Source organism: Gavia stellata, chromosome 4 (genome assembly GCF_030936135.1).
Source record: "Gavia stellata isolate bGavSte3 chromosome 4, bGavSte3.hap2, whole genome shotgun sequence".
Taxonomy (NCBI): Eukaryota; Metazoa; Chordata; class Aves; order Gaviiformes; family Gaviidae; genus Gavia; species Gavia stellata.
The window spans coordinates 54,864,104-54,889,086 of NC_082597.1; the positions used below are offsets into that span (position 1 = coordinate 54,864,104).

At 46.2% G+C, this 24,983-nt stretch overlaps 1 protein-coding gene across 2 annotated transcripts; it reads left to right on the forward strand.

Annotated features, from left to right (window-relative positions):
* Positions 1 to 1,981: 1,981 nt before the first annotated feature.
* FAM234B (family with sequence similarity 234 member B) lies at positions 1,982 to 23,669 on the forward strand. 2 transcript variants are annotated; one of them, XM_059816795.1, is made up of 13 exons: positions 1,982 to 2,018; positions 8,913 to 9,305; positions 10,260 to 10,358; positions 13,000 to 13,188; positions 14,697 to 14,827; positions 15,509 to 15,656; positions 16,007 to 16,148; positions 16,806 to 16,949; positions 20,421 to 20,502; positions 20,733 to 20,888; positions 21,505 to 21,622; positions 22,783 to 23,009; positions 23,426 to 23,669. In XM_059816795.1, exons 1-13 carry the CDS (start codon positions 1,982 to 1,984, stop codon positions 23,429 to 23,431), a joined length of 1,872 nt encoding a protein of 623 aa, XP_059672778.1. In that variant the 3' UTR covers positions 23,432 to 23,669. The 2 variants fall into 2 exon arrangements, with proteins under 2 accessions (XP_059672778.1, XP_059672777.1); XM_059816794.1 differs by lacking the exon at positions 23,426 to 23,669 and having other exon boundaries at positions 22,783 to 23,057.
* The last annotated feature ends 1,314 nt before the right edge of the window (positions 23,670 to 24,983 follow it).

Below are 24,983 nucleotides of genomic sequence, written 5' to 3' on the forward strand. Positions count from 1 at the left end.
TGCTGAGGGTGCACTCTATCCCCTCATCCAGATCATCAATAAAGACATTAAACAAGACCGGTCCCAAAACTGAGCCCTGGGGGACTCTGCTTGTGACCAGCCGCCAGCTGGATTTCACCCCATTCACTACAACTCTCTGGGCTCAGCCATCCAGCCAGTTTTTTACCCAGCGAAGAGTGGGCTATGCTGTACCACAAACATACAAGCATTGTAAACTATGGGCTCTTGCAGTGTATGTGTGTGTGCCAGATGTCAGAAGATCACAAATGAGGACACCAGATTTTCCAGTTCCCACTTCTGGCTGCTTTCTGCCATACCTTTGCTCCCAGACTAGTTAGTGCCAGAAGCATTTTCTTACAAAGAGACGCTCTGCTGGACAGCTCTTGCCCCTGTGTATCACAGGCTTTGCTAACTGAGACTTGAAAAGGATCCAGGATGTCTCCTGCAAATATTTACATAGATATAGGATTGTCACTGCTCTTAAATCAAAAAGTGGAGGAGGGAAAATGGCATACGGAACAGAAGGACTCTGTATTCAGAAAGACCTGGAAGGGAAAGAAAAAGAACGACTTTGATGGCTTCTCCAGAGTTTGCCACCTGGGACTGCACCCCCCCCTCCCCCCCTCCCCCCCCCGCCCCGGTGCTGTGTTCTCAGGATGGTCCTGATCTGAAGGCTGATGATGTCAATGGAAAAAATCCTTTTGGTACCTAAAGGTTTTGGATCAGGAACTACTACTCTCTTTCCAGTTCATATCTGAAAAAAAATTCTCTTCATCAGATAGACCACTTGGTGTCTCTCTTCTGCTCCTTCTTTACTGTTATTATTTAAAGAGTTTCAGGACAGAGCTGGACAGGAAAGGGTAAGGACATTATTCGCAGGAACAGTGCCTGAAGCAGGTGAAAGCAGCAGCAGCAGCAAATGCTGAGGAAATGTGATGTGTTCTTTAGCCAATCGGACTCTCTTTTGATCTATTTAGCCAATACTGCTTTCTCTTCATCTGTGACAAAGGAGTCAGCCTTGAGAGTTCTCACACAATTCATGACTTGAAGAAGTGGTGGTGTTAGATGACCTGTGCATGGGCCTGGGAATCAGGAAGCTGGAGCCTCATGGCTCATGGGGCTTTGGGGCTCATGGGCCTCATGGCTTTGGGGAAGCCACAAAACCCTCCTTGCTTAACTTTCCCATCGTGGGAAAGGGAAAGTTCACATGTTCGCTTTCCTCAGAAGGCTGTGGTGAAGATTGAGGACTGCCTTGGAAAACGCCCTAGCAGTCTTTTGTACTGTAATTAAGCAAAAAAAAAAAGGTGCCAAATAAAACAAAATTAAAAAATATGATTTCTTCCAACCAAAAACTTGCCAAGAGTGAAGGTATATATTTATACCAAGAACAACTTAAAGGACTCGCACTTTCTGTCTAAACCACTTACGACAAGGACCATATTTTTTGCATGAGCCTGTGCCCAGCACACAGTGGGGGCTGTCTACATCTGCTCACAGCTCACTGCCACAGGCCCCCAGTGTCCTGCGGGTCTCTGCCCCTGTAAAACAACAGGGAGGAAACAAAGGGCGACAGAACCAGTGAAGAGCGTCGGTTTCGGCGGGAATCCCAAGTTTGTGCCAGGCAGGCAGCCGCCTTTGCGGGAGAGCGGCACCTCCCAGCTGAAGGCCCTGGTGCCATTCCATCCGGAGGCCTGCCGGCTCCTGGCACGGACAGACCCACGGTGAAAGGCCCTCAGGGCCCGGCAGCCTGCGCTCCTCCAACCGAGTGGCACTCACCCTGACAGGGACCCCCGGGACTGCCCCCCGCCACCCCTCTCCCTCTGCCCCACCAGTGAGGTCGCGCGGGCGAGGAGCGGAGCGGACCCCAGGTCCCCGCCGGGTTGGGAGGGGCCTCCCCCGCCGCAGAACTACAATTCCCAGCAGGCCGCGGGAAGGCGCGGAGAGGGAGGGGTGGAGTGTATGCGCACTGCGCTGCTCCAGCATGGCTACGGTGCTGTCGCGGGCGCTGAAGCTGCCGGGTAAGGGTTCGGCAGTCGCGGGAGGGAGGGAGTGTTGGGCCGAGCCGGGCCGAGCCGGGGCAGCCACGTCCGGCTCTGCCTCCGGCGGCGGGGAGGCGCGGTTGCCGCTGCCTGGGGGCGGTGGGGTGCGTTGCCATGGTGATGTGGCGATGTGGGGCGAGGCGCGGCCCTTGGGCAAAGGGGCAGGCCCAGCCGCCGTGGGGCCGCAAGCCTTGCGGGGGGGCCGGCGGCCTCTGCCCGGGTCCCGTGGGGGAGGGAGAGCTGCAGGGGACGGGGCAGCGCCTCGGGGCTCCGGGGGCGTCGTGTGTGGCGGCGGGGGGCCTAGGCCTGGCCGCGGCCATGTGAAGAGCCGCGCCGGGACTGCAGCGGAGGAGGCACCGGGTCCCTCAGGCCGCGCAGAAGTGGGCACAGGGCTCAAGACAGCCACCACCGCGAGAAAGCGTTAGTCCCTCTCTGATCCACTCCTGCCGGGTTTTACCCCCACAAGCCAGGCCAGGAGTTCGGTAAATGCTACTGCAGTTACCCAGATAAATGTTTAAAGTCTGCCTACCACCTTTGCATACCTTCTAGCCAGAGATCTTCAGCGAGATGAAAGGATATTCAAGCATAAAGGACTATTGTGTTGGGGAACCAGATCTTTCAAAGATAAGGCAGTGAGCAGCAGTCCAACAACCATTCTCTTCAGCCAGGAGACTAAATGGGGAATGAAAATGCATTGTGAAACCAGATCTTGAGAGCATGCTAGTTGTTATTGGATGGATTGGAGACAGTGCCAATGCACCTGGCTGCATTAACCCAACGGGAAAGTGCCTCTTTGCTCCTCCTGACCATGACTTACTTTCAGGACAGCCATGGGACAGAGACAGGGCCCAGCTGTGTGCTGCTGGGGAAGTGCTCTTCCCTGGCACCACTCACCACTATTGTCCTGCAGTGCCCCAGTCTGTGAAGCTGCACTCAGTGGGCAGGTTGTACTTTCCTCCTCCATTGGTCCATGAAGATCACAGTAGTGTCTTCAGGGCCCTTCCTGCCAGCTTTTAGTAACCCATACCAGGAGTCATTATTTTTAGTTTATGTACTGCCTTGTAGATCTCATTCAAAGAAGTTTTGTTTGCAAATCAATTTCTTCCTGGTTATATATATATATGTGTGTGTTTGTCTAAATGGGAAGGAATATATTTTACATGAAGTTTATTTAGGAAAAGTGCAAACTGGTGGATGTAAGTGTGTGTATTGTGGTGTGACCACTGGGAAACTGTACAATAACAAGTACAGATCTCTTCCGGGACCTCTGGAACCAGCATGATCTATTTGATATCTGCTGTTGGGAGGCACTGTTTTGGAAAAGAGCGCAGGCCTTGCAAGTGCAGTTAAGAAAACAGATCTTGCATCAGTTCTTAGGTTAAATTGCATATATCATACCTTGGTTTTGTGGTTAACTCTTGAAAAATGCAGCTTTCAACAGCAACGAGAAAGCAGAAAGCCTATTGCTATAGCTGTTTTTTCCTGCTGCATCTCATTAAATTAATTACATCAATATGTGGCAACTTATCTCCCCATGGCCGTAGAGATATGTCTGTAGTACCCAGTGACTGGTGCCTGCAAACTGCCAGCTGAGGGGAAAAAAAAAAGAAAAATAAACAGAACATGAAGCGAGTACAAAGGATGCTGGAACCAGTATGTAATCATTGGAATAACGCACTGAAAATTGTACTCGTCTAAAGTTCAAGATCTGCTCTTTTCATTCCAAAGTGAGTGCAAAGAAAAGCCTTTCCAGTAAGTCAAAACCAGAAAAAAAATTACAATTAATATCTTTCAAGCCATCAGCACTAGAAATGAGTATTTCATTATGAGTGGGACCTGATTCCAACACAGATTACCTCACAGATGCCTCCTTTCCAAATCATGATCATATGATTCATCTTTTCTTTTTTGAGAGGTCACATTCTTCTACTGCAATAGTTGCAAGAGCTGCCTGTGCAAAAAGTACTATTAGGCAAATGCACAGGGGATTTTCAAAGTCATAAAGTGCAGTTGAGAGTCCAGTTGCCCTTGAAAGTCAGTAACTTTGGGGCATTTTCTCTGTCTTCTGCCTTTGAAAATCTCCCTCTTCAGTATTTGCTTTTTCTTCCAGTGGCTGCAAAAAAAGTCCAGGGTGACATGACCAGTAACTTAGCCACAGACCACGAGCAACAGTTTCTCAGATTGATTGTGACCACAGGCCACTGACTGGGAACCTCTGTTTTATCACTGGTGCTGTGGAAGAAACAGAATACAATTTAGAGCAGGTCAGAACAGAAGCAGTTTATTTACTTTACCTGTAGGAGAGAACACAGAGCAGCAGGGAAACTGACTGTGCTGATATGAACTCTGTCCCTGTAAAGTGGATGCAAGGTTTACATACACTTAGAGATGCTGTGCAAAAGACAGATAACTAGATGTGAATTATATGGATCTGTTACATACACAATGCCACAGAATTGCTGTCTGGAGTCTGTTTTCTTTAGCACAGGGACTAATTTATCATGAAGGTTATGCAGTGATTATAATTTCAGGCAATAGGGTGGGAGTTTGACCAAAAGACTAACTCGGGTCTTAGGATTTCTACTTCCACGATGAAAAGATGAAAACTCTATGGGAGTATTGGATTTTCTGACAGTTGATAACTTGCAACAGAGGCAGCTTTAGCTTTCTCTTGATGGACAAACTGTCTTCCTCCAGCCTGAGCCTTGTTGACCAGAAAGGAAAGAACTTGACTTCTGGAGCACTTCTCAATAAATAATAATTCTCTAAATGGTGTGAGACTGCCCTTGTTTTCAAACATTCTTTACTGCTGTTTATGTCTCTCTATTTATGCATTTTGAAAAATCATTTGCGAGTGATTAGTGGAAGCCAGGTGTGGTACCCCTCCTTCCCACAGCTAATGACCTAAAACTCAGATGAAGAGTCATGTTCCTTTTGCTCTCTCTCCAGCCAGGTGAATCATGAGTTATGTATTCTCTGCACCGCAGAACAGCATTGCGAGGCTGGACTGAGCATGACCTCGCCAGCCCTCCAGACACATTGCCAAAACACAGATCGATTGTTAGTGCTCTCTCCGAACAGTGGGAGATGAGCATTTGAATCCTCTAAGATGAGCTATGCAGTTGGGTTTCCCATGTGCTAGGTGAGTGCTCTAACAGCTGTTGTGAAAAGACAGCGTCTTCTCTCCTTTTGGCTTAAAAAAAAATCAGCAGGGCATTTTATGCCTGACCTTACCGAGTGGCTGTGCCTTGTGAGAGTGCCAACTAACCTTTTGAGACAAGGTAGGGAGAAGGAATGCCAGTTTCTGGTTCCTGGTCAGGCTTAGACATGAAATAAGTGTGGGCAGCTCTCTGCTTTATAGCTTTCCTGTAACTTAGTAGATCCTTTCCTATGTAGATCACCAAAAGCTGTAAGTCATTACTGTGTAGTAGCCATTTTCTAGCCTCTGTTTGGTCATTCTTAGTAGGAAGGATGTTCCTGTTACAGATTGTCTGTGGTTGACACCACTGTTGATGTTGCCAACATCTCAATCCCTGCCAGTTCAAGGAGTGGGTGAGCCATAGTTTCAAGGTTCTTTCTGTCTCCTAGAGATCCAGAACAAAACTGTTCCAGGTAAAGCTCATTCCTATCAATGCTTTTAGTTGCCCCAAGGATGAACAGCAGGTTTCAGTCTTCTGGGTTGACTGACTGGAATTAAAATAATTAAACAAATCACAGTGTAGCTGAAGTGTCAGAATGCTGCTGAGTTGTTTTACTCAGAGCACACCGGTTTCCAAAACCAGGAGCAGTCTGGTTAACATAACTGTCCAACTTTGACTTCCCAGGCTAAATACCATTTACTTTTGGGCCAGCAACATTTGCTTTTCATACCAGTCTGACCTGGCTTGAACTGGCACATCTGAATCTGTAGGGAGAAGCTGAAAATACCCTGCCAGCGAGTCCTCTCTGGAGTTTGTTTTTGCTGAGTACTCTTTCAGCAATTTGTCAGCACAACCTACTGTATAGACATCTGGAAAATTCACACTGCTCTTTCGCTGCAATCTCTGAGCAGAGAGCTGTGTGCCACCAAGGTCAGTGGCCTTCTGTGCTGCTCACAGGATGGAGCCAAGGTTATCAAGACTTCCTGAAAAGCCTGCACTTTGAAACCATGTTTAGGGCAGGTCTATGTGAAACAATGCAGTGTCTCACAAAGATACACCGGATCGTCCCATAGGAGTATAGCATCTTTTAGCTGGGTGCTCTGCGTCCACAAGGAACAGCTTTTTGGAGTGTGTATGTGGACCAGATTGTTTTGGCATGAGTCTTTTGTAGAAGGCCCTCGTTCAAAAAGGAAGGGTCTGATTTAGATATGTGATCTCGTTGGATATCTTTATTTCCCTCTGCTCATTGTGGGTGGGTTGTCCTGGCTGCTTCAGTTAGTGTGGGGCATTTGGCCTTTAGTGGAGTTGACAGTTTTTCTTAAATCCTAAAATTGACACTGAATACCATTTATTATAAGTGGTACAGGAAGTGGAAGTGAAGGTCCTGTCATGGGGTGAGAAATGAAAAAGAAATGAGATGCACGTGCTGTAAAATAGATTCTAGATGATGCAAAATAGGTGTGTTGCACTCACTAGACTACAGTATATCTGTGTCCAGAGAAGGGCGGCAAAGCTGGTGAGGGGTCTGGAGCACAAGTCTTATGAGGAGCGGCTGAGGGAACTGGGGTTGTTCAGTCTGGAGAAGAGGAGGCTGAGGGGAGACCTCATCACTCTCTACAATTACCTGAAAGGAGGTTGCAGAGAGGTGTGTGTTGGCCTCTTCTTCCAAGTGATGAGTGACAGGACAAGAGGAAATCACAGAATCACTAAGGTTGGAAAAGACCTGTAAGATCATCAAGTCCATCCATTAAAAAAAAACCAAATGAGCAAAACAAAACAAAACAAAACAACCAACCACCCACACCACACAACACCATGCCCATCAAGCCACGGCCCACAATGCCATGTCCACACGCTCCTTGAATACCTTCAGGGAGGGTGACTCCACTACCTCCCTGGGCGCTCTATTCCATTGTGTTACCACTCTCTCAGTAAAGAAATTTTTCCTAATATCCAGTCTGTATCTCCCCTGGCACAACTTGAGGCCATTTCCTCTTGTCCTGGCCTCAAGTTGCGCCAGGGGAGGTTCAGGCTGGATATTAGGAAAAATTTCTTTACTGAGAGAGTGGTGAGACACTGGAATAAACTGCCCAGGGAAGTGGTGGAGCCACCATCCCTGGAGGTGTTCAAGGAACGTGTGGACGAAGCATTGTGGGACATGGTTTAATGGGTGTGGTGGTGTTTGTTGGTTGATGGTTGGACTTGATGATCTTACAGGTCTTTTCCAACCTTAGCGTTTCTGTGATTCTGTGATCTGTAACTGTGAGTCTGCCTTTAACAGGAAAGCCAGAAGTAAGGCTTATTATCTTATGCAGGAAGAATAACCATGAAAGCCCTTAAATTTCTGCTCCGTAAAGCCTTTCCATCATCTTAGTGTCTGAGAGTGGTTACAGCTTGTGTATTTTTGCTTGTTATTTATGCCTTGCATGTATCACTTCAAGCATCTTCAGGCATAAGTTAGCTCCTGTCTCAGGTCAGCTTTAGGCAAAGGGAAATGAGGCAGATATCTGGCATAGCAAAGTCCCACCTTGGAATGTGAGAGAGAGAGAAATAGACTGAGACCCTGCAGTCATCGGAGCAGTGGCCATGGCTCCATGCCCAGCCTGGTGGCGCAGGGCAGCTCCCTGAGACGTGATCCTCCACTCGTAGCTCAGGGCAGTGAGTCTGCGTGATCTCGCCTGCCCCCATAAACAGATGGCCCTGGCCTTATGCCAGCATGTATGACTGCGCTCTGCACCTGCCCTAGTCACACTCCCTGTGGCTGTCTAGGGCTTCGGGGAGAAGTCATCCATGTGCCAGGCATCTGTGGGGGAGACACCTAAAGCTCAGCTAATTTCTTGTACCAGCACCTGAAGGCATGAGTACTAAGTTATCTATCTCAGCAAGGCCAAGCACAAGCTGTCGGCTCTGGTGGAAGCAGGAACAGAGCAGGGGCACTGTGGTTTCCTACTGCAGGGGCTAGAGCACTCCTTCTCGCAGTGCTGAGCCATGCAGAGAAGGTGGTGTCTTAGAGGGGCAGCCCTTATCCCTTTGGACACCAGCATGTTACTGGCTCAAAAGGGCAAAATCACTTTTGCCCTCATCTTCAGGGATTCGATACCCATTTTTACCAGCACTGCAGAGAAACTGTGCGCAGTGCTTTATCCCTTCTATCCCTCATGAAACAGGACAGCCGATGTGGCACAGTAGAAGGCAGCAGTGCTTCTTGGACCAGGCAGGAGGAGCAGGGGCAAAATGAGTTGCAGAGGGAGGCCCCCTCAGAGAACACAGACTAGAAGTGAAGAGAGGCTGTGTCAGGTTTAAAGGCTGGCAAATGCTAAAGGAGTTCAGAGTCTGAAGTCAAGAGAGTGCTGTGGTGTAGGTACTCAGAGCGTTAAGTATGACTTCATGTCAGTGTGTCACATTACCAAACAGGGAAGTATTAGAATTAAGTCAGCCATGAATTCCATATATATATACATACATACATACGTGTGTGTATATATATGTAGATAGATATTATATATATATACACGTTTATCTTGGGGAAATTAACTGTCGGCATTTTTTCTCCTGCAGCTTCTACTCTGATAGACCCTGTCTTTTCTCTCACACCTCTCACTTGGATCCATGCAAAATGCAGACTGCGCTGTCGTCCCTTCTGTAGCACTCTCCACTGCAGCTTTTTCTCCACTGAGATCCTGCAAAAGTGAGGAACTCATGTTTTATTGTCTCTCTCCATCTCTTTCCTCAGGAAAGAAGAGCCCAGACCTTGGGGAATACGATCCCCTCACTCAGGCTGACAGTGATGAAAGTGAAGATGACCTGGTACTCAACATCCAGAAGAATGGGGGGGTCAAGAATGGAAAGAGCCCCCCTGAGGAGGTGCAGGACCCTGACTCTGATGTGGAGGTTGGAATGACAAAGCAGCACACATCAGAGAGCGCACCCGAGGGTTATCCTGCAGAGACGGCTGGGAGTTTGGAGCAGAAGGCTGCTCCCTCCCTCATGCCATACCTGCGCACAGCAATCTTTTTGCTCACTGTGGTGATCTCAATGATTCTTGTGTTGGTGTGCGCATTTCTAATTCCCTGTCCCCCTAGAGACTTGCATAACACCTGGAACCGCAACCTAGGTCAGGGAGCAGGTGAGAAAGCCCCAGGAACAGCATCTGGCGTGGGGGAGGTGGCAGCTCCCAGGCTGAGCATCGGCGGGAGAGACCTATCTGGGAGAGCCAGGTTAGAGCAGAGGCCCTACCTCACCATTGCAGATGCTCCAAGGTAATAGACAGGTGGCTGTGTCCTGCTCACTCTTCAAGCTGAGGCGTGTGAAATCTGGCATCAGTAGATAACAGTGCCACAAAATTTTGTTTCTGTCAAGAGCAAAAACATTTTGACTCTTCTCCCATCCTGCCTTTCTGTCCGGATGGTGTGCTCTGTTCCAGACGGAGATGGCCCAGGCCACTTTAAAACATAGTGCCTCCCTCTCTACATCCTGGGTTTCACCAGCACCTCCATGCTTAAGTGTGTGGGTGTGTTCAGGAGGAGAGGAATGGAAGTCTTTGTGTTTTCTAACTGGCTTAACTAACCTTATTTCTTTTGTCTTCTTGTCCTGCTTGAATCTATAAATCAACATTCAGGGTCTTTTGTCATCCTATACGGGCCACTGGTAACATTTCTAAAGTATCTCCTGTTCTGACTTCTGCAGTAAAGTAACAGTGGTTTGTGAAATAATTTCTGCCAGGTCTAGATATGTCTCTCCCTCCTTGCTTTCTGCCCCTGGCTTCCAAATCTAAGCCTTTTATAAGATACGTGGCTTCCACATCACCTCAGAATGTGAAGTGGGAAGCAGAAATCTTTTTCTGTTAGCTCCTCCATTTTTCCCTTTCCTTTCTCTGACCCAGATCTACATTTCTGCCTTTCCATGCAATTAAAGATCTTGCTGTGGTGTGAGCTGCCTGGCATTGGTGGTCACTAGCAGACTCTGTGAGGCTTGGCTGTCCACGAGTCTCTTTTCTGGGCCAGGCCTCCTCTCCCAGTGTGGAAAATGGGCTGGGTGGCCTTTTTGACAACAGTGCGGTGATTCTCTGTGACTGTTGCAGGTGGTGTGTTATCCCCACTGGAGCTGTGCGATGTAAACGGCGATGGGCTCCCTGACATCCTCATTGTCTTCACTGCCTTGATGAATGCTAGTGTCATGGGTAAGCACTGCAGCTCCTTTCTATTCCTCTTTCTGTACATGTCAGTACGGACCTTTGTACGCTTGTCTTGTGCATGGGAAGAGTTCCTGCCACTGCAAATCCACTGCATTTCTCTTTTCAGAGTTCCTTAAAGTGGCTGGTGTACTGTGCCTGTGCTTTGTCATGCTGCTCATAATTTTCATTGCAAGCCTGCGCTCCCTCACCTGTTGGGTCAATGTCATCTATTTTCCCTTATCTCATCTTGGGGCAAGTCCATCTCTTTGTCCTGTATTTGTGCACACTTGGTTTGGGGGCAGATCAGAAAGCACTGCTCTACAAATAGCAATTGGAAATAAGGTGGGGTTTTTTCTCCCCCTTGTTATCTCTCAGAGCCCTTCACAAAGGAGCTCAGTCTAACTACCTCCAGGTCTAACTACCTACCTTACAGGCACAGAGGTGGAAGCACAGAGAAGGGAAGCGGCTTGGCAAAGGTCACAAATGAGATTCAGTGGTAGAGTCTTGACTCTTTCCTGATATGTGGTCCACTGTCCTGGTCCTTGCCAAGGGTAGTTGGTGACAGGAACAGTGATGGCAGAGCTGACTTGGAGCACTCCGGTTCTTCTGAACTAGCCAGTTGCTTGCCAACAGGGAGCATTACAGATTGTTTTAGAGCAGCTGTAGGTTGATGTTGCAGAAAACACTCTCACCTTGCTGCCTTTTTCTCCAGGTCACTCCATATACTTGCCAGGCTCCAAATCATTCTTAAATCACAGATAATAGACTGGCTGATGGTGGGGAAGCTACTGTGCCTGGCTGTTTAGCAGGTATCATCCTGCTTCCTCCTCCTGGCTGCTTTTGCTTTCTCTGTTAACCCTCGTACCCCTCAGGTAACATAGCAGCAGCCTGGTGGTACTGAGCACTGTTATACAGGGGTTGCCAAATCTGGTGGCATCCTATTGCACTGGGCTTCTGAAGTCCTGGAGGTTCCCAGCTGCCTGCCGTACTGTGTCTGCCCAGCCTGGCATCACCTGAGATTACGTGAATCTGTTCAGTCTCAGGGACGTATTCACAGAGCAAGCATACATTGCACAGCCTGAAGAGGACTCTTGTAGGAGCAAAATGCCTTGGGTCTTCAAAGAGTTGAGTAATAAAAATATAGTTAGAGGATAGGGAAAATGCTGCTTCTCCATGGCCCAAGCAAGGCCCTCGGTATTTCACAGCAAGTCCTATAGAAAGAAACCTATGAGCAGAGAGAAAACTGTAGAGTAAGTTAAAAAAGAAAGTGAGAGAGGGAGATACTGTTGATGTAAAGGCTGCATTCAGTTTGTAGAGGTTGTCCTTGTGTTCTGTATTTTGCCATTGCATTTTATTTATCTTTCATCGCAGACATATGTGCAGTTCTCAGCATGCTCTGAATGGAACTAGTCATACCTAGCTGCATCCTGAGCTGTAGCTGTGCTGGAAGACAAAAAATCATGAAAGCAGGTGTAAGCACATCACAATCCTAAACCCACATAGCTGGACATCAGCCCTCCTGTAGCTTGTGCTCAGAGCATTCACACATTGTCAAGTAGAGATAAGCTTGGGACAGGTACCTGATGGAGTAAGCTATGACATTGTAAGCTGTTTCTCCAGCTTGTACACACAACAGCTGTGAGCTGCGTTTAGGAGTCAGTTGTTCTTGGTCCCTGCCAACCCACTGAAGAGGACTTGGGCTGGGACAACCTCCTAGCATAAGCCAGATGATTTTCAGTTTGAGAAGAGTGAGTTTGATTTAGAGAGTGGGCTCAGACTTGCGTTTAGCCAGTGGGCCAAATAGACCCTTTGTGTAGTCAGGTCACATCTTGTTTTGCTAGTAAGACAGGCGTTAGCTGGGACTGTTTTTATTTTGAAATGTATGGGAGTTCATCTTAAATTGTGATACGAGCATACCAGGTGGAGATTACAGTAACCACAATTATGTTTGAGGGTAGGCTGAGCTAAAAGTTGCTCACATTTGGAATCAGAGCCAACAGTCTAGAGCACTTTTTTTTAAAATTATTTTGTAGTAACCAGTGAATTAGGGAAAGACCCCTGAGTTACACCGATTGGTTGCATTCAGTCTGTTTTTCACAATAATAAAACTAATTTGGAAAACAAAAGAAAAAGCTCTCAGATTGCCAATCACCTTCTGCTGCTCCAGAATTACAAGCAACCCAGGACTTTCACATGAGGTGGCATCTGCCTTTGGAGTCACTTAAGGTTTACCCTTGGTGCTAGCTGTTGTCTTGAGGGAGAGGAGATCAGAAGGATCAGGCTGCTTTGACAGCAATACATTTCACACCAGGAAGACAGCACAACTGAGCAGGTTGTCCCCAGGATCTTGGTTCCTCTGCGCCCAGCTGACCACATTTCTTGCTGTGAGCTCAGGTCCAACCTCTGTGATTCTCTGTGCTGTTGGCTGGCAGCCCAACTTGTCTGGAAATCACTGCTAGGCTCTGCAGGCGGAGAGACTCAGCCATGTGGTGGGATTGGACTGTTGCTTTCAGGCAGTGTGGATGTGGCTGGCTTGAGCCACTCATCTCTAGGAGCTAGAGCTGGAATTCAAGTGCAGAGTCCAAGGCAGCATGGACATAGCCTCTGATGCCAAGGGATTTCACTCTCTCTTTCCTGCCTCTTCCAGGTGTCTCTAGGCCCTCCGTAACTGTGGTGGCCCTTTCTGGTATGAATGGCAGCACCTTGTGGTCCATCCAGCTTCCAGAGGAGACCCGGAGTGTGCAGTGCAAAGGGCTGTTACTGGGGGCACCTGGAGAGCCCGTCTGCCTTGTTACAGGAACATCAAAATTCCTCAGCCTTCTCAGTGCCTCCACAGGTAGAGTTAACTACCAGCATATCAGAAATATGCTACTGCTTTTTTGTTTTCTTTAAAGGACTAATAAGCATGAATGATTCAGTGCTGGCTCTTCATGGTGGCTAGTATCTAGTGACACACAGGACCGAGTCAAAACACTAATGGATTTCTAGTTACACAGGGTAAGAGAATCCAAACCCTTGCTGCTTTGTGGCAGCATCTTCATCTTACCATCTCAGAACATTTCAAAGTGTTAATTTTATCCTGTAGCATCCCCATGGCATAAAGGATATGTAAGGTCTGTTCTCATCAACATTGAGCTGTTAGTACAACTCAGCACCTACCTAACAGCACTGAGAAGCTGAACACTGTTCTTGAAGAAGTTATATAAAGACATGTGCTACAGCCAGGAAACCTTCCAGAGAAATTAGGCTCATAGAAGAATTGATTAGATGTGAATGAATATTGCATTTTTAATCACTTGATCATGTGCACCTCCATTCTCTGATTGCTGCTTGTTCTACTACAGTAATTCAGTGGCAGAAATATTCATAGGTAGGTATAGGAATGTTTTTAGAATCAGAACAGAGAATGGAGGCATACAGGAAACGTTGGGTTTAAGTGACAGATCCAGTCAATGAGCAGCGGCACTTATCTTTCAAATGCTTTTAGGGACCAGATTACTTGCTCAGTGTTTGCATGGTCAGGAACATTGACTGTCTCCTTTACCAGCAGTAGTAGTGTTATTAATGTGCCCAAGTGCTTCCAGGTCTGGCCTTTGGTTTCCTTTGTTCATGCAGGGGCAAATCCTATCCTACACAGCAGCAGCAGCAGCAAAGCATTTTTAAACTCTAATTGAAAAAGCAGAAGTGTTGGCAATAGAGCCATGGAAAAGTAAAAGCATTGAATTTAATTTTGCCTTTTTTGGGTGTTTATTTGCCAATTTGCAAATCAGGTTTTACTGAGTTTCCAGCTGGGTCCATGCTGGACTGCTGAACCATTTGACATCATGTCTGCTAACATGCTTTCACCCTGAGGTGCAGTGAGCATGCCATGCTGGAGTGGCTATTTGCTGTGGGGAGTTTAACTGAGAGACAGATTTGCACTTTGAATATCAGAACTGCCCATCTGTTCCCTTTCCTGGCATCTACCTACAGTCTTTACTGCTGGCTGAGGAAAACAACTGCTGTCCTGCAGAGCAGCACTGTCATTTAAGTTCTCCTTCCAAGAGTGAACCTCAAATATTCTCTGCTATTTCAGGAATTGTTTTGGGCTCAGGTCTTTCTAGAGAGATGCTAAGAAGGAAGCACAGCAGGACTTGAGGCATGACTCAAAGGCAATCTGAAGAAATGCTGGGGGAAGAATTTTGCTTCCTACAGCAGCTTGCCCCAGTTTTGTTTTTCCTCATTTCAGAGAACGGGGGAAACAAACTCTTGCTCCCTCCTTCAAGAAGGTTTTGTGGAACCCTCTGGGGATGCCTACTGGTTCCCCAGGTGCTGTAGGTCTCTTTCATCCTGTTCTTTCCACAGGCAAGACCATCTGGACACTGAACTCCATCCACCTTTCAAGTGGGATCCTGGCTGCACCAGCTGCAACTCTTCCGGATGTAGATGGAGATGGGATTAGGGATATTGTTGTTCTGGCTCTCAAAGAGACACAGGTACAGCATATCCCTGCTCAAGGTTTTCAAAGACCTTGACTATCTAGAGGAAGAACAGGGAGCCTGATATGGAAAGGCTGTAACAGGAGCTGCAAGAGCCCCTAATTTTCATTGTCTTAGATTTCCCTGAAAATCACCCTTTTTCTTTCAATAGGTCAGAGCAGTGAGATCAAGCAATAATGACACTACCTGCATTTCTTGTCAGCTGGGAATGAACAGAAGGGTCATTATTTACCCCTGGCTGACACTTGAGAACTATCTGTTTCTGTTGAAAGGCTTGGTTTGAAGTGAGTGTTTAGCAGCAGTGTAGGGAGCTATGTTGAGATAGATGTCTGGATAAAGAAGCATTCAGCTTATCCAAAAGAAAGAAATACTTCTGTGATTAATTCAGATGCAGGTTTCCTCTACGCTTATCCCTCCCCACAATTCTAGCATTAATGTTGTTAGAGGAGTTCAGGATTTTGAAGTCCCTTCCATCTTTGATGCATTTGCAGTCAAGAGAAAAGCATGAATGTAAGACACCCAGGAAGCCTGACTGAGCAAAGCAAAAGAGACCACTAGCTAGACCTTGCTGTGGGGACAAAGAGCAATGGAGCTTCATGCTGTGGGGACTGGGGAAGATTCTGAGAGCACAAGTGCATGAAGGCACTGCTAAAAATCTCTACATCTCTCTCTTTGCAGCCTGATGTGTTTTTCATCTTGGTGTCAGGAAAGACTGGGACTGCTTTGGGTGGGCCTGTGAAGTACAGCACCAATGGGGAAGGGAAAGTGATTGGCCCCCAAGTCCACATCACCAGCCGGGGAGCTATCTACATCCTATTTGGTTTTGGTAAGATGCACCTTGCTTCTCCAGCGCTTCACCTTACTGAGAAAACATTTGTTTTACCTGAAATGGCCCAGAGTGTCCCTGGGGTATTTCTACCATGCCTTCTGCTGTAAAAGCTAGGAGTAGAGGGCATGGGAACAAGTCTCACTTCCGTGGTGTGGAAAAGTGCACTAGCATGAATACATGTTAGCCTGGCATACCCTGGAGTTTCCCAAAGGCACGTCATGCCAGGGAAGTTACAGCTCTGTGCATTTCTTTGCCTTCTACCACAACTGCAGTGGTCCCAAGGACCCTCTGTGCTACTAGGGAGTTAACTTTTGCAGGCAGGACTCCATCTTTACTCTTCCTGGCAGGTAATGTTCAAGCAGTTGCCCTGAGGGATATCTTTACCCAAGCCAGAAACCGGGACAGCTGTCCTGCAATGCTGCAGCAGGAGGAGCCAGAATGGGAAAAGCGCAGATCTGTCAACCTGTCAGAGCTCATTGACATTTACAGGTAGGAGGTGGGCTTGTCATCTTGCTTCTGCTGGGAGAGGAAGGCGAGTGTAGGCATCTCTTAGTGCTCCTAGAGATGATCCCTTCTACTTCAGTACTGTCCTCCTTTTCATTGTCCAGTTGATAACAGTACTCTGGGGAACCCATTGTTTCCTCCCTGTCCTGTGGATGTGCTAGCAAAAGAAGTGCAGAGTATGACAAAAGGGAGTCCTTTGCTTCTACTGCTCCTTTTTCCTTTCTTCCACCCCCTATGCATGCCTGGAGGGAAAAAAGGTGTTCCCAGCTAATGGAATCCCTTTGGGAAGCTCAGTCTGTGTACAGCATTGTGGGCCTGGATTTCTCAGCTACTTCTTCTTTACTGCCAAATTGTGGTCAAGGTCAGCCTGGATAGGAATAAAGGGAGGGAACAAATGTGAACCCCCAAAGTCCATGCTTTTTATAGTAACTCAAGATGTTCAGAAGACCCCACACCTGAATTTAACCCACTTAACTGAGGAACCCCCAAAGGAAGCTAAGCTCCATCACTGGGGAAAAGATGGGCTTCTCCAAGAATAGTTCAAATCTTAGGTAGGATGAATTGCCATGTGGACAGGCAGCTAGTGCTGAGATGTGCAGATACAAGCCTCAGAATCTCCTCTCTGCTTTCCATTTGTCCCAGTGGGGGTGTTAACTTCCTGCAGACGATGAAGACACCTGACACAAACTGCAGCAACCTGCTTATCACAACCAAAGAGGGCTTGATCCTACTGCAGGGACAGGACCTGGAGCCCCGCTGGACCCTGGAACTACAGAACATTAGCAGGTTACATACAGGGAACGTTTTTCTGTCCTATTTCTTCCTGTACCATTTCTTGTCGTTCACTTGTAAGCACATATGCTCCTTAGAAAGCAATTGAGAAGAATTCTTCAAGTCTGCAGAGAAATCTAAGAACTGGAAGTGTGCAGATGCATTGCTGAGCAAGTGAGGAGGGCAGGGGGAGCAAGGAACAGAAGGCTGGAAACCTGACATGTGTGCTTGTGAGTGATTACAAATAAGGGGCTTGATTCAGGTACCCTACATTGATGTCATGGGAATGTTGTGGCATTGGAATTCAGGGAATTACTGGTGTGATTCAGCTCATCTACTGTCCAGGGCTGCCACTTGCCAGCTCAGTGGAGAGGAGCAGTTGCATTAGTGATATTAAGCAATTAGAGAAGGTGTCTGAGGATGGCCCACAGATCTTAATGTTCCTTGAAAGCTGAAAATGAGCACTCTCATGGCAGTCAGCACACCATGTATACTAAATGTAAACCTTAAAATAATACTTCTCATCCTCTAATTTCACACGTAGAAATTAAGTAATTCGCCAGATCCCATGGTTTGATAATAACTAGCAATTTCAGCTTGCCCAGTGTTAAATATTTGCAAAGGGAAGTTGGGCACAGTTGAGGGAAATTATGTGGGAAACAAATTGCTTGCTCTACTATCTAGAGGAAAGAAAGCAGCTCTCAGATCAGTGTTACCTGACTGTCAAGAGCATCTGTAGGAAGAAGGCATTGGAACTTCATTAAGCGAAAAAATTCGGTGTTCAACTAGGTTTCATATTCAGATAATCTCCACATTCTTGAGGGCTGATGAGTGACATAAGCAATGGCTTTAGGAATGGCTTATGGCTAGTTGATCGTGCTATGGGGAAAGGAGATAGACTAAAAGTGGTTTGGGCCCAGAGTCAGCAGACTTCTGGATGTGTCCGGGGTCTAGTTTAAAGGGTAAGTGTGTACTGACTAAGCAAAGCCAGTTCATAGATGCTGTAAAATCAGTTATAAACAAGAAATTTCTAAATGGACCCACTAATGAATTGGAAAATTTCTATGGGTTCAAATCAAGAAGGGTTGAAAACTGCTTTACCTGTTCCATTCACATAATCACAGTATGGTTGAGGTTGGAAGGCACCTCTGGAGCTTGCCTAGTCCAACCTACCTGCTCAAGCAGGCTCAGCTACAGCAAGTTGCTCAGGGCTGTGTGCTGTCAAGTTTTAAATACCTTCAAGGATGGAGACTCTACAACCTCTCTGGGCAACTAGTATTCCAGGTTGCTGCACTCCAGCCCTGTTTTTTCTGGTTCTGTGACTTCCCAGGGGACAGAGTACAACACGTGTACAGGAGCTGCCAGATAGGCATTGAAAAATAATGAAAGCAATTCTTGTTCAAGGCCACAGTGCTAAAGTCCTGGACTACCTGTTTTCTCAGAGTTGGGAGAGACAAAATCTGGTAGACTGAACATATTGTGGACAAGCATTTATGTAAGAGGTTTTGGTTTTTTTAGGACTTAGAGAAGTTTTGCTTAAGCAACACAGGCTGGGAGACAAATTCAGCTCAGGGGTGTCACCACAGTCAAACAGACCAAAACCTAGTTCCTCATCAGACAAAACTTACAGAGCCAGCTGAGATCTCCCCTTTTCCTGGGTAAGCCTGCCCCAAGCACACCACTCCAGCCAGGCAGACTGAGTCCAGCCCTTTGGGAACAGCCTCCAAGAAAAACAACCTGGCTGCTGCAGATGTGCTGCATTTCCCGATAGCTTTTGACAATGTCCCTGGAAAACCATAAAGGAGAATCAGTAGTCATAAAACAAGGGCAAAGTTCAGAGACCATGAAATTGAGTAAGCAGTTAAAAATTGTGTTGTAAATGGAGTTTTCAGATGAGAGAGGATTAATAGCAGGTTGCTGTGGGGATTACTGTTGGGCAGGAATAATTACTAGCCTTCTGGTTCATTTGAGAAAGTGCCCAGGGGATTTTTCAGTTGATTGGTAGCATCTAAAATACATATGTCTGTCTGCATTCAGTTTGTGGGATCTGCTGCTGACTGTAACCCATAAGGGACATGAAAAGAGGCACCTTAGGAGAGGTTTTAAGTTTGTGCCTGTAGGATAGAATTACTTACTACTTCCTTTTGCTACTGGAGAGCTTTCAAGCTATAGCAGTGTGCCATGATACTGCCTTGAAAGCATTGGTTCTGGTTGCCAAAGGTGTCTGTAAAACAAATGACATTTTTTGATGTAGTACGTATAAATAGTCGAGCCACTGCGGTACTGTGACATTGCTGTTCAGGAGCCATTCTGGTATGCACATTTTAAAGGGGAAGCTGGAAAAATTTGGAGAAAAGGGCTTGAAAAAATGCTTTAGCATGGAAGATTTAAGTCAGTGAGTTTATATGATCAAAGAGAAGCCTGAGACATGAGCTCATAAGCACGTGTAAGTAGTAGGAGCTAACAGGCATTTTAATCTTGCCATGGCAAGAACAAGTGCCTTGGAGCGAAAGCCATTCGTGTTCAAGAAAATGAAAATGCAGGCATGTTTCTTTGGGTGAGATTAATCATTAGAACTGACTGTCAGGAGGAGTGATGAATTCATCTCATCTTTGTATTTCCATAGCAAGCCTCATGGCTGGTAGATGTAGTCAGTCAGCCTACTGATCCTTGGTTAATTGGGTGAAATACAGCAATCTGTCATAAACAAGAGGAGGGAGGACATATTCTGATGATCTTGCCTTCCCATAAAATCTCTGATTTTGTGAATCTTGAGGAATTTTTTGTACTCATTTAGAACCTTGTGTCTAGCTGTGGTGAATTTAAGGAAGACAGAGATAAGACTCAGCCAAAGGCAAGCAAGATGGTTCGAAAATAGTTATAATGAGAGATACTCAAGTAATAGTGTTATGTTACCCAGAAGGAAGAGGATGAGAGGGGACTAAATTTAAACTGCTGAAGGTTATAAAAAGGCTTTTAAAACCGCCAGCAGTAAGAAAACAAAGAATTGTGGGCTGACATGAATGGTGAGTATATTAGGAGCCATTTCACACAGCTAAGGCAGCCTGGGAAATACACTTTCAGCAGGCCAAATCTGCTGATGCATTTTGAAAGGGCTGGGTAATTTTTTGTGACCATAGCAAAACTGTACAGGTTCTTATGCTAAGGAAAGAATAATACAGAGTGATGTCACAGGGTGATAAACAGATGTCTACACAGCCCAGCAAGGGATGCCCCCCACACAGATGACTCTGAAGAATGGCTAACAAGCACCATGGGCTGCTTGATCATTTTTCCCTTTTCTGATCTGCCAACAAATGGTTCCTGATAGTCAGAACAGTTCTGAGTGGATGAAAGATCTTATTTAGCATGGCAAATCCTGCCTTTTTAAGAGGCAGAAAGGAGGTTGAAAGCAACTGTGCTGCTCCATCTGAAATCCCTGTTTTTCTGCCATGGAGCTGAGTGTGTCTTTTCCCAAATTTGCAGCCAGCCTGTACCAGGTTACTTCGGTGCTGACCAAACTCTGGACTTCATGCTTCAAGCCCAGACTGGAGATGGGAACAAAAAGGTAAAACAAGTGAAGACAAGGAGGGAGGTGGCACCATAGGAGTAAGGGCGGTTGGGTAGAAAGGGACTGCTCCTCCCTGGTCCTCACTCTTCCAATTTCTGTGGCTGACACTCATCACTGTGTGGCCACAGGCATGAAAGGGAACAGCACAGGCCATGCCACTGCTAGGGGGCTTTCTGTATACCCACACCTGGCCACCCATTAATGCTAGATCTCTTCCTTGCCTTGAGGTGGTGGTGATAGACGGCAAATCCGGCCTCCCTGTTTGGAACCAGGAACTCCCGTGGCAGAAGGAACAACTCGATGCAGTGTCAATCATGACTTTGGACAAGAAGTCTGTTTTTCTCTTCTGGGCTGATGAAACACAGCCTGTGTTACAAAGTTTGGTGAGCAAGCATCCTTTCTTCACTTTGAGGTTTCTCTGTGAGGCACATGCAGTCTCTGTCTTTTATTCCTAATGTAATTGAACTTTAAACCTACCATATAAGGCGGCTGTCAGGGACATCTTTTCCTCCTGCTTTGACACTCTGACTTCTCTGAGCCTGAACACAGGAGTTTTTGCATGCAAATTCTTCACCAGAAAGCTTTATTGCCAGAAAGTTTGCATCCACAAAACAAAAACTTTCTGTGTGAATTTAGTTTTTTTTCTGCAACACTGAGATATTTTTACTGCAGATCTGTTCCCAGCCCCAGAGCGCTGCTTCTCTGCACACAGGCACACAAATCAGCATGGAGACTCAAATTTCCAGACTGTAACTTCACTCATCAAGCTGGTTTTGACCAGAGCTAGATCTCAGCCTTACCAAACAGAAGTTGTAGAGCAAATGCTGTTTTAGAAAAAAAATTTTGCAGGTTTTAATTTCTGTAAAACTGTAGAGTTTTTGATTCTCTGATCCATATAAAGACAGCGCAGTGTCAGAAAACTTCTTTATTTCTTTGGCAAAGGTATACTCCTCTTTGCTAGCCAGCTGTAATGATTTTGTCTGTCCTTCATTCCAACAGCAACCTGGTCCCAGACCTGAGCACCTAGGGCTGCACCACCTCTATCTCCTCCATCCTGTTTTTCCTTCAGTCCTTTTGGACATCACCAATGCAACAGACAAAGTCATTGCTTCAGCAGGTGAGTACAAATGGAGGAGAAACTACCTAGGTTAAAAGAAATACGGAGGGAGAGGTAGCTGTGTGAAACAATGGTGTGTAGTTGTGCCTTTAAAGGTAGCACCTGAGGTCCACCACACATGGGCCAGCAATGGGAAATAAGATTCATCTTCCTCCTGAAGGAAGGTCCTGTTCAACCCCTACTTTGCAAATAAAAGACTCACCAAGTTTCTTGCACATGTTTAAGGAAGGAAAGGTCTGAGTTTGATTTCATGCATGTTTTGCACCAGAGAAGTTCCCTTGCTCTCCATGGAGCTATTTATGATTTAAGGTGGTGCATGAAGAATCACTATGAAACTTCTCTTTGTCACCTCAGATACACTTCTGCCTTCGTTGGCCATCTTCTCCTGTTCACTGGGATAGCAGCTGTACTGCTTATTCCTCTTTCTTTTTGAAAGGGGGAATCCAAAATATTTAAAAGTGTTTTCAGGGAAAAGTAGATCTAGATTTAACTTCTATACAAGATTGTACAGTCCCTGTTGGATTTCCTTGCTCTTTCTAAAGCAATTCAACCAGCAGCCAGCCTGTTGAGCATGGCAGGATGTGGGATAAAAGATCAGTTCATCCAGCACTGAGTCCAGTCAGCCAGGAAGCATAGAAAAGCTGCTACATAGTGATACATCTAATTGGATTTGTGTCAAATGCTCAGCTCGTCAAGAACAAATAGAATATAATTTTTAGAGGGGTTTATTAGAAACTGGGATTTCTGAGGTGTGCACAGATCATTCTGCAGTGACTGGAGTGAACTGACTTGCCTGTGCTTTACCGATTTCCCTTTCTATAGAGGTAAAAAAATAACTGCTAACAGGTGTGGGAAGGAAAGCTCTCTGAAAGCGAACTGCATTATTGAAATATGTGCATCTCCTATGCCAAGCTCAAAAATGTCACCTGGAACCAAACCCTTCCATTTCTGATCTAAATTTCAGTTTATTTCTATGGAAAATTTTTAACCTAAAATCATTTTCCCTGATTAACTAAGGTACATGCAATTGTAAAGTCAGACTGAATATACCCTCAGTCCAGTGGATGTTTTGACTGAGTAAAAACTGTAAGATTTCTTTTGGAAGAATAGTAATCATTTACTCCTCACCTGTATTTCCTCACTCTTTTCTGATGCACCAGTTGGAATTAACGATCTCCAGAAGGATGCATTTCACATCACTGTGACAACAACTGCAACCTCTGAAAAACAGCCAGGATTTCTCTCAGTCAGCAAGCTGGGCCTGAAGTGGGCCATGATGAGTCAAGGTCGAATGGTGTGGCTAAAGGACACCATCACCCCCAAAATCAGTCGTGGAGAAATGAGACGATTTCTTGCCCGGCTGAAATTTGTTGACTTTCCTCAGAAGGTGAGATTTTGCAGGAATCCCTAATGAAATCCAGGCCTTTGAAAACATCTGATCTTTTCCCTAGGTGCTCTTTGGGATGCAGAGACTGGTGGGATGCAAAGAGACTGTTTGCAAGGTGACTGGCTGGCCCTTTGGGCATAAGCTGGACAGATTGTGAGGCTCAGCTGTAGTTTGGCAGTTGGTCAAGGAGGGGTATCTTAGAAAGAACCAGGGATGATGATCGTAAGGGACTGAGAGACTCACAGAGGGAACAGAGAGGTGGGACAGAGATCGCTTGTTTTGACATGGGCAAAACAAGGGTCCTCCTTACAGTGGTGCCCAGGTTCAGTTGCTGACCTGTGAATTACCACTTTTCTTTACCAGACTGGTTGATAATAGGTTTTGGCTTTATTTTTTGTTTGCCTTTTCTCCTTCAGCTCTAGCCTGGTGGTTCCTCAGATTTTGGTTGGACCTGTGGCCTGTATGGGGAATACAGGAAGCTGCTCTGTGGATCTTCAGGAAAACTGCTGTGTAGAGGGAATGGGGGCTAAAAGCATTTCCCCTTTCTTCACCTCTCTGGGGAATGCTGACGGAGGCAGGTTTGTCCTAGGCAGACCTGTCCTGTACCAGAGGAACCTTGTTCAGCATCTCCCCCTCCATATGCCATTCTTGCCTGCTTCCTTCAAGGTAACACAGGAATGTGAATTTAGAATTTATATACATATATATATAAAGCCAAGGGTTTTTTATATATATATGTATATGTATATTTTTTGTATGTTTAATTTATGAACGAGATTTAGGACACTCTTTTTTATGTCCAAACAGTATTCCCAGGCAGTCAAACAAGCTCTAGGCCTAGAGTGGGCCATGGTGACTCAAGGCAAATGGTGTGGCTAAAGGACACCACCTGCTTTAATCTTTATATTTTTGGAGAGGAGCCTCTGTCTGGCTCCTGTAGGGCTAATCTTGTCCACAACCTCTTCTGTGCTGTCAGCACTCTTCGCCATTCTGTCCCCAAACTCACAAACAAATTAGCTCTCTGGCTGAATTACCTTATTTAGGGAAAGATTGTCCCCACAGCATTTGCCAGTTCTTGCACTAGTATGTTTCTTTTCCCAGTCCTAAATTCAAGACAGGTTCATGTGGGTGATGTAGAAGCGAAAGGTTCACATCTGATTTCTGTCTCGTCTTCATCCATACCTAAACTTTTTATGAATCCAAAGTGTCACTGTAACATCACACTGGAGTCCAATGGGCTGAGTCCCCCTCTGCAATGTACCACAGTCTTTTTGGGATAGATTCCCAAAAGATCCCCACTGGCACTGTAAAGATCACACTAGATCCAGTCATAGCAAAGCTGATTCTCACACCACTGCTTCAGGGTTTAGAGGCTCAGACAGAGGCAGAACTGCAAAGCTTTTCTGTGCATTATACCCCTATTCTGAGCTCAACTTCACCATTCCTTTGGCAGCCCAGCCCTGTGTGCAGTTCCAGGAGGAACAGACTACCCCAAGGCACATTTGCTCTCAGTGTGTTTAGTGCTTTGAACTATGCCTCTGAGTGTGCGATGAGTCTCCTGTGTTGTAGTTGCAGAGCATCTTCATGAATTTTCTTGTAATAGAAACGACCATATATAAACAAGCCACTTTGGTGCCCCAGCAGGTCTCCACAGTGCAGGGCAACAACATAGGAACTGTTTTCCCAGTATGGCTTTCTAGGTCTGACCTTTGATATTAGGCAAAGCCAGGCTAAGATGAGGATTTCAAAGGACTCTTCTGTCCTCCTGCTGGCACATGTCCTTCCAGCCTCCCCGCACTTCCCTGTGAGTGGTGAGGTGATGGCAGGACTTTGACCCTTCCTCCAGATGGGCACATCCACCATGGGTTTGCTCTCCTGGGCTCTTGACACCTCTCCTTGCTATATCACCCTCTCTCTTCTCCTTCCCTGCATCTCCATATAAAGCTTCCAGGATAGCACTTCAGGATTAGCTGC

What these genes read in the sequence shown, in the direction of transcription:
- FAM234B (XM_059816794.1), top strand. Translation starts at nt 1,982, where the DNA reads ATGGCTACGGTGCTGTCGCGGGCGCTGAAGCTGCCGG. An exon ending in TGGCTCTCAAAGAGACACAG is followed by an intron (nt 14,828 to 15,508) that starts GTACAGCATATC and finishes CTCTCTTTGCAG; the next exon opens with CCTGATGTGTTTTTCATCTT. An exon ending in CAAAGTCATTGCTTCAGCAG is followed by an intron (nt 21,623 to 22,782) that starts GTGAGTACAAAT and finishes CTGATGCACCAG; the next exon opens with TTGGAATTAACGATCTCCAG.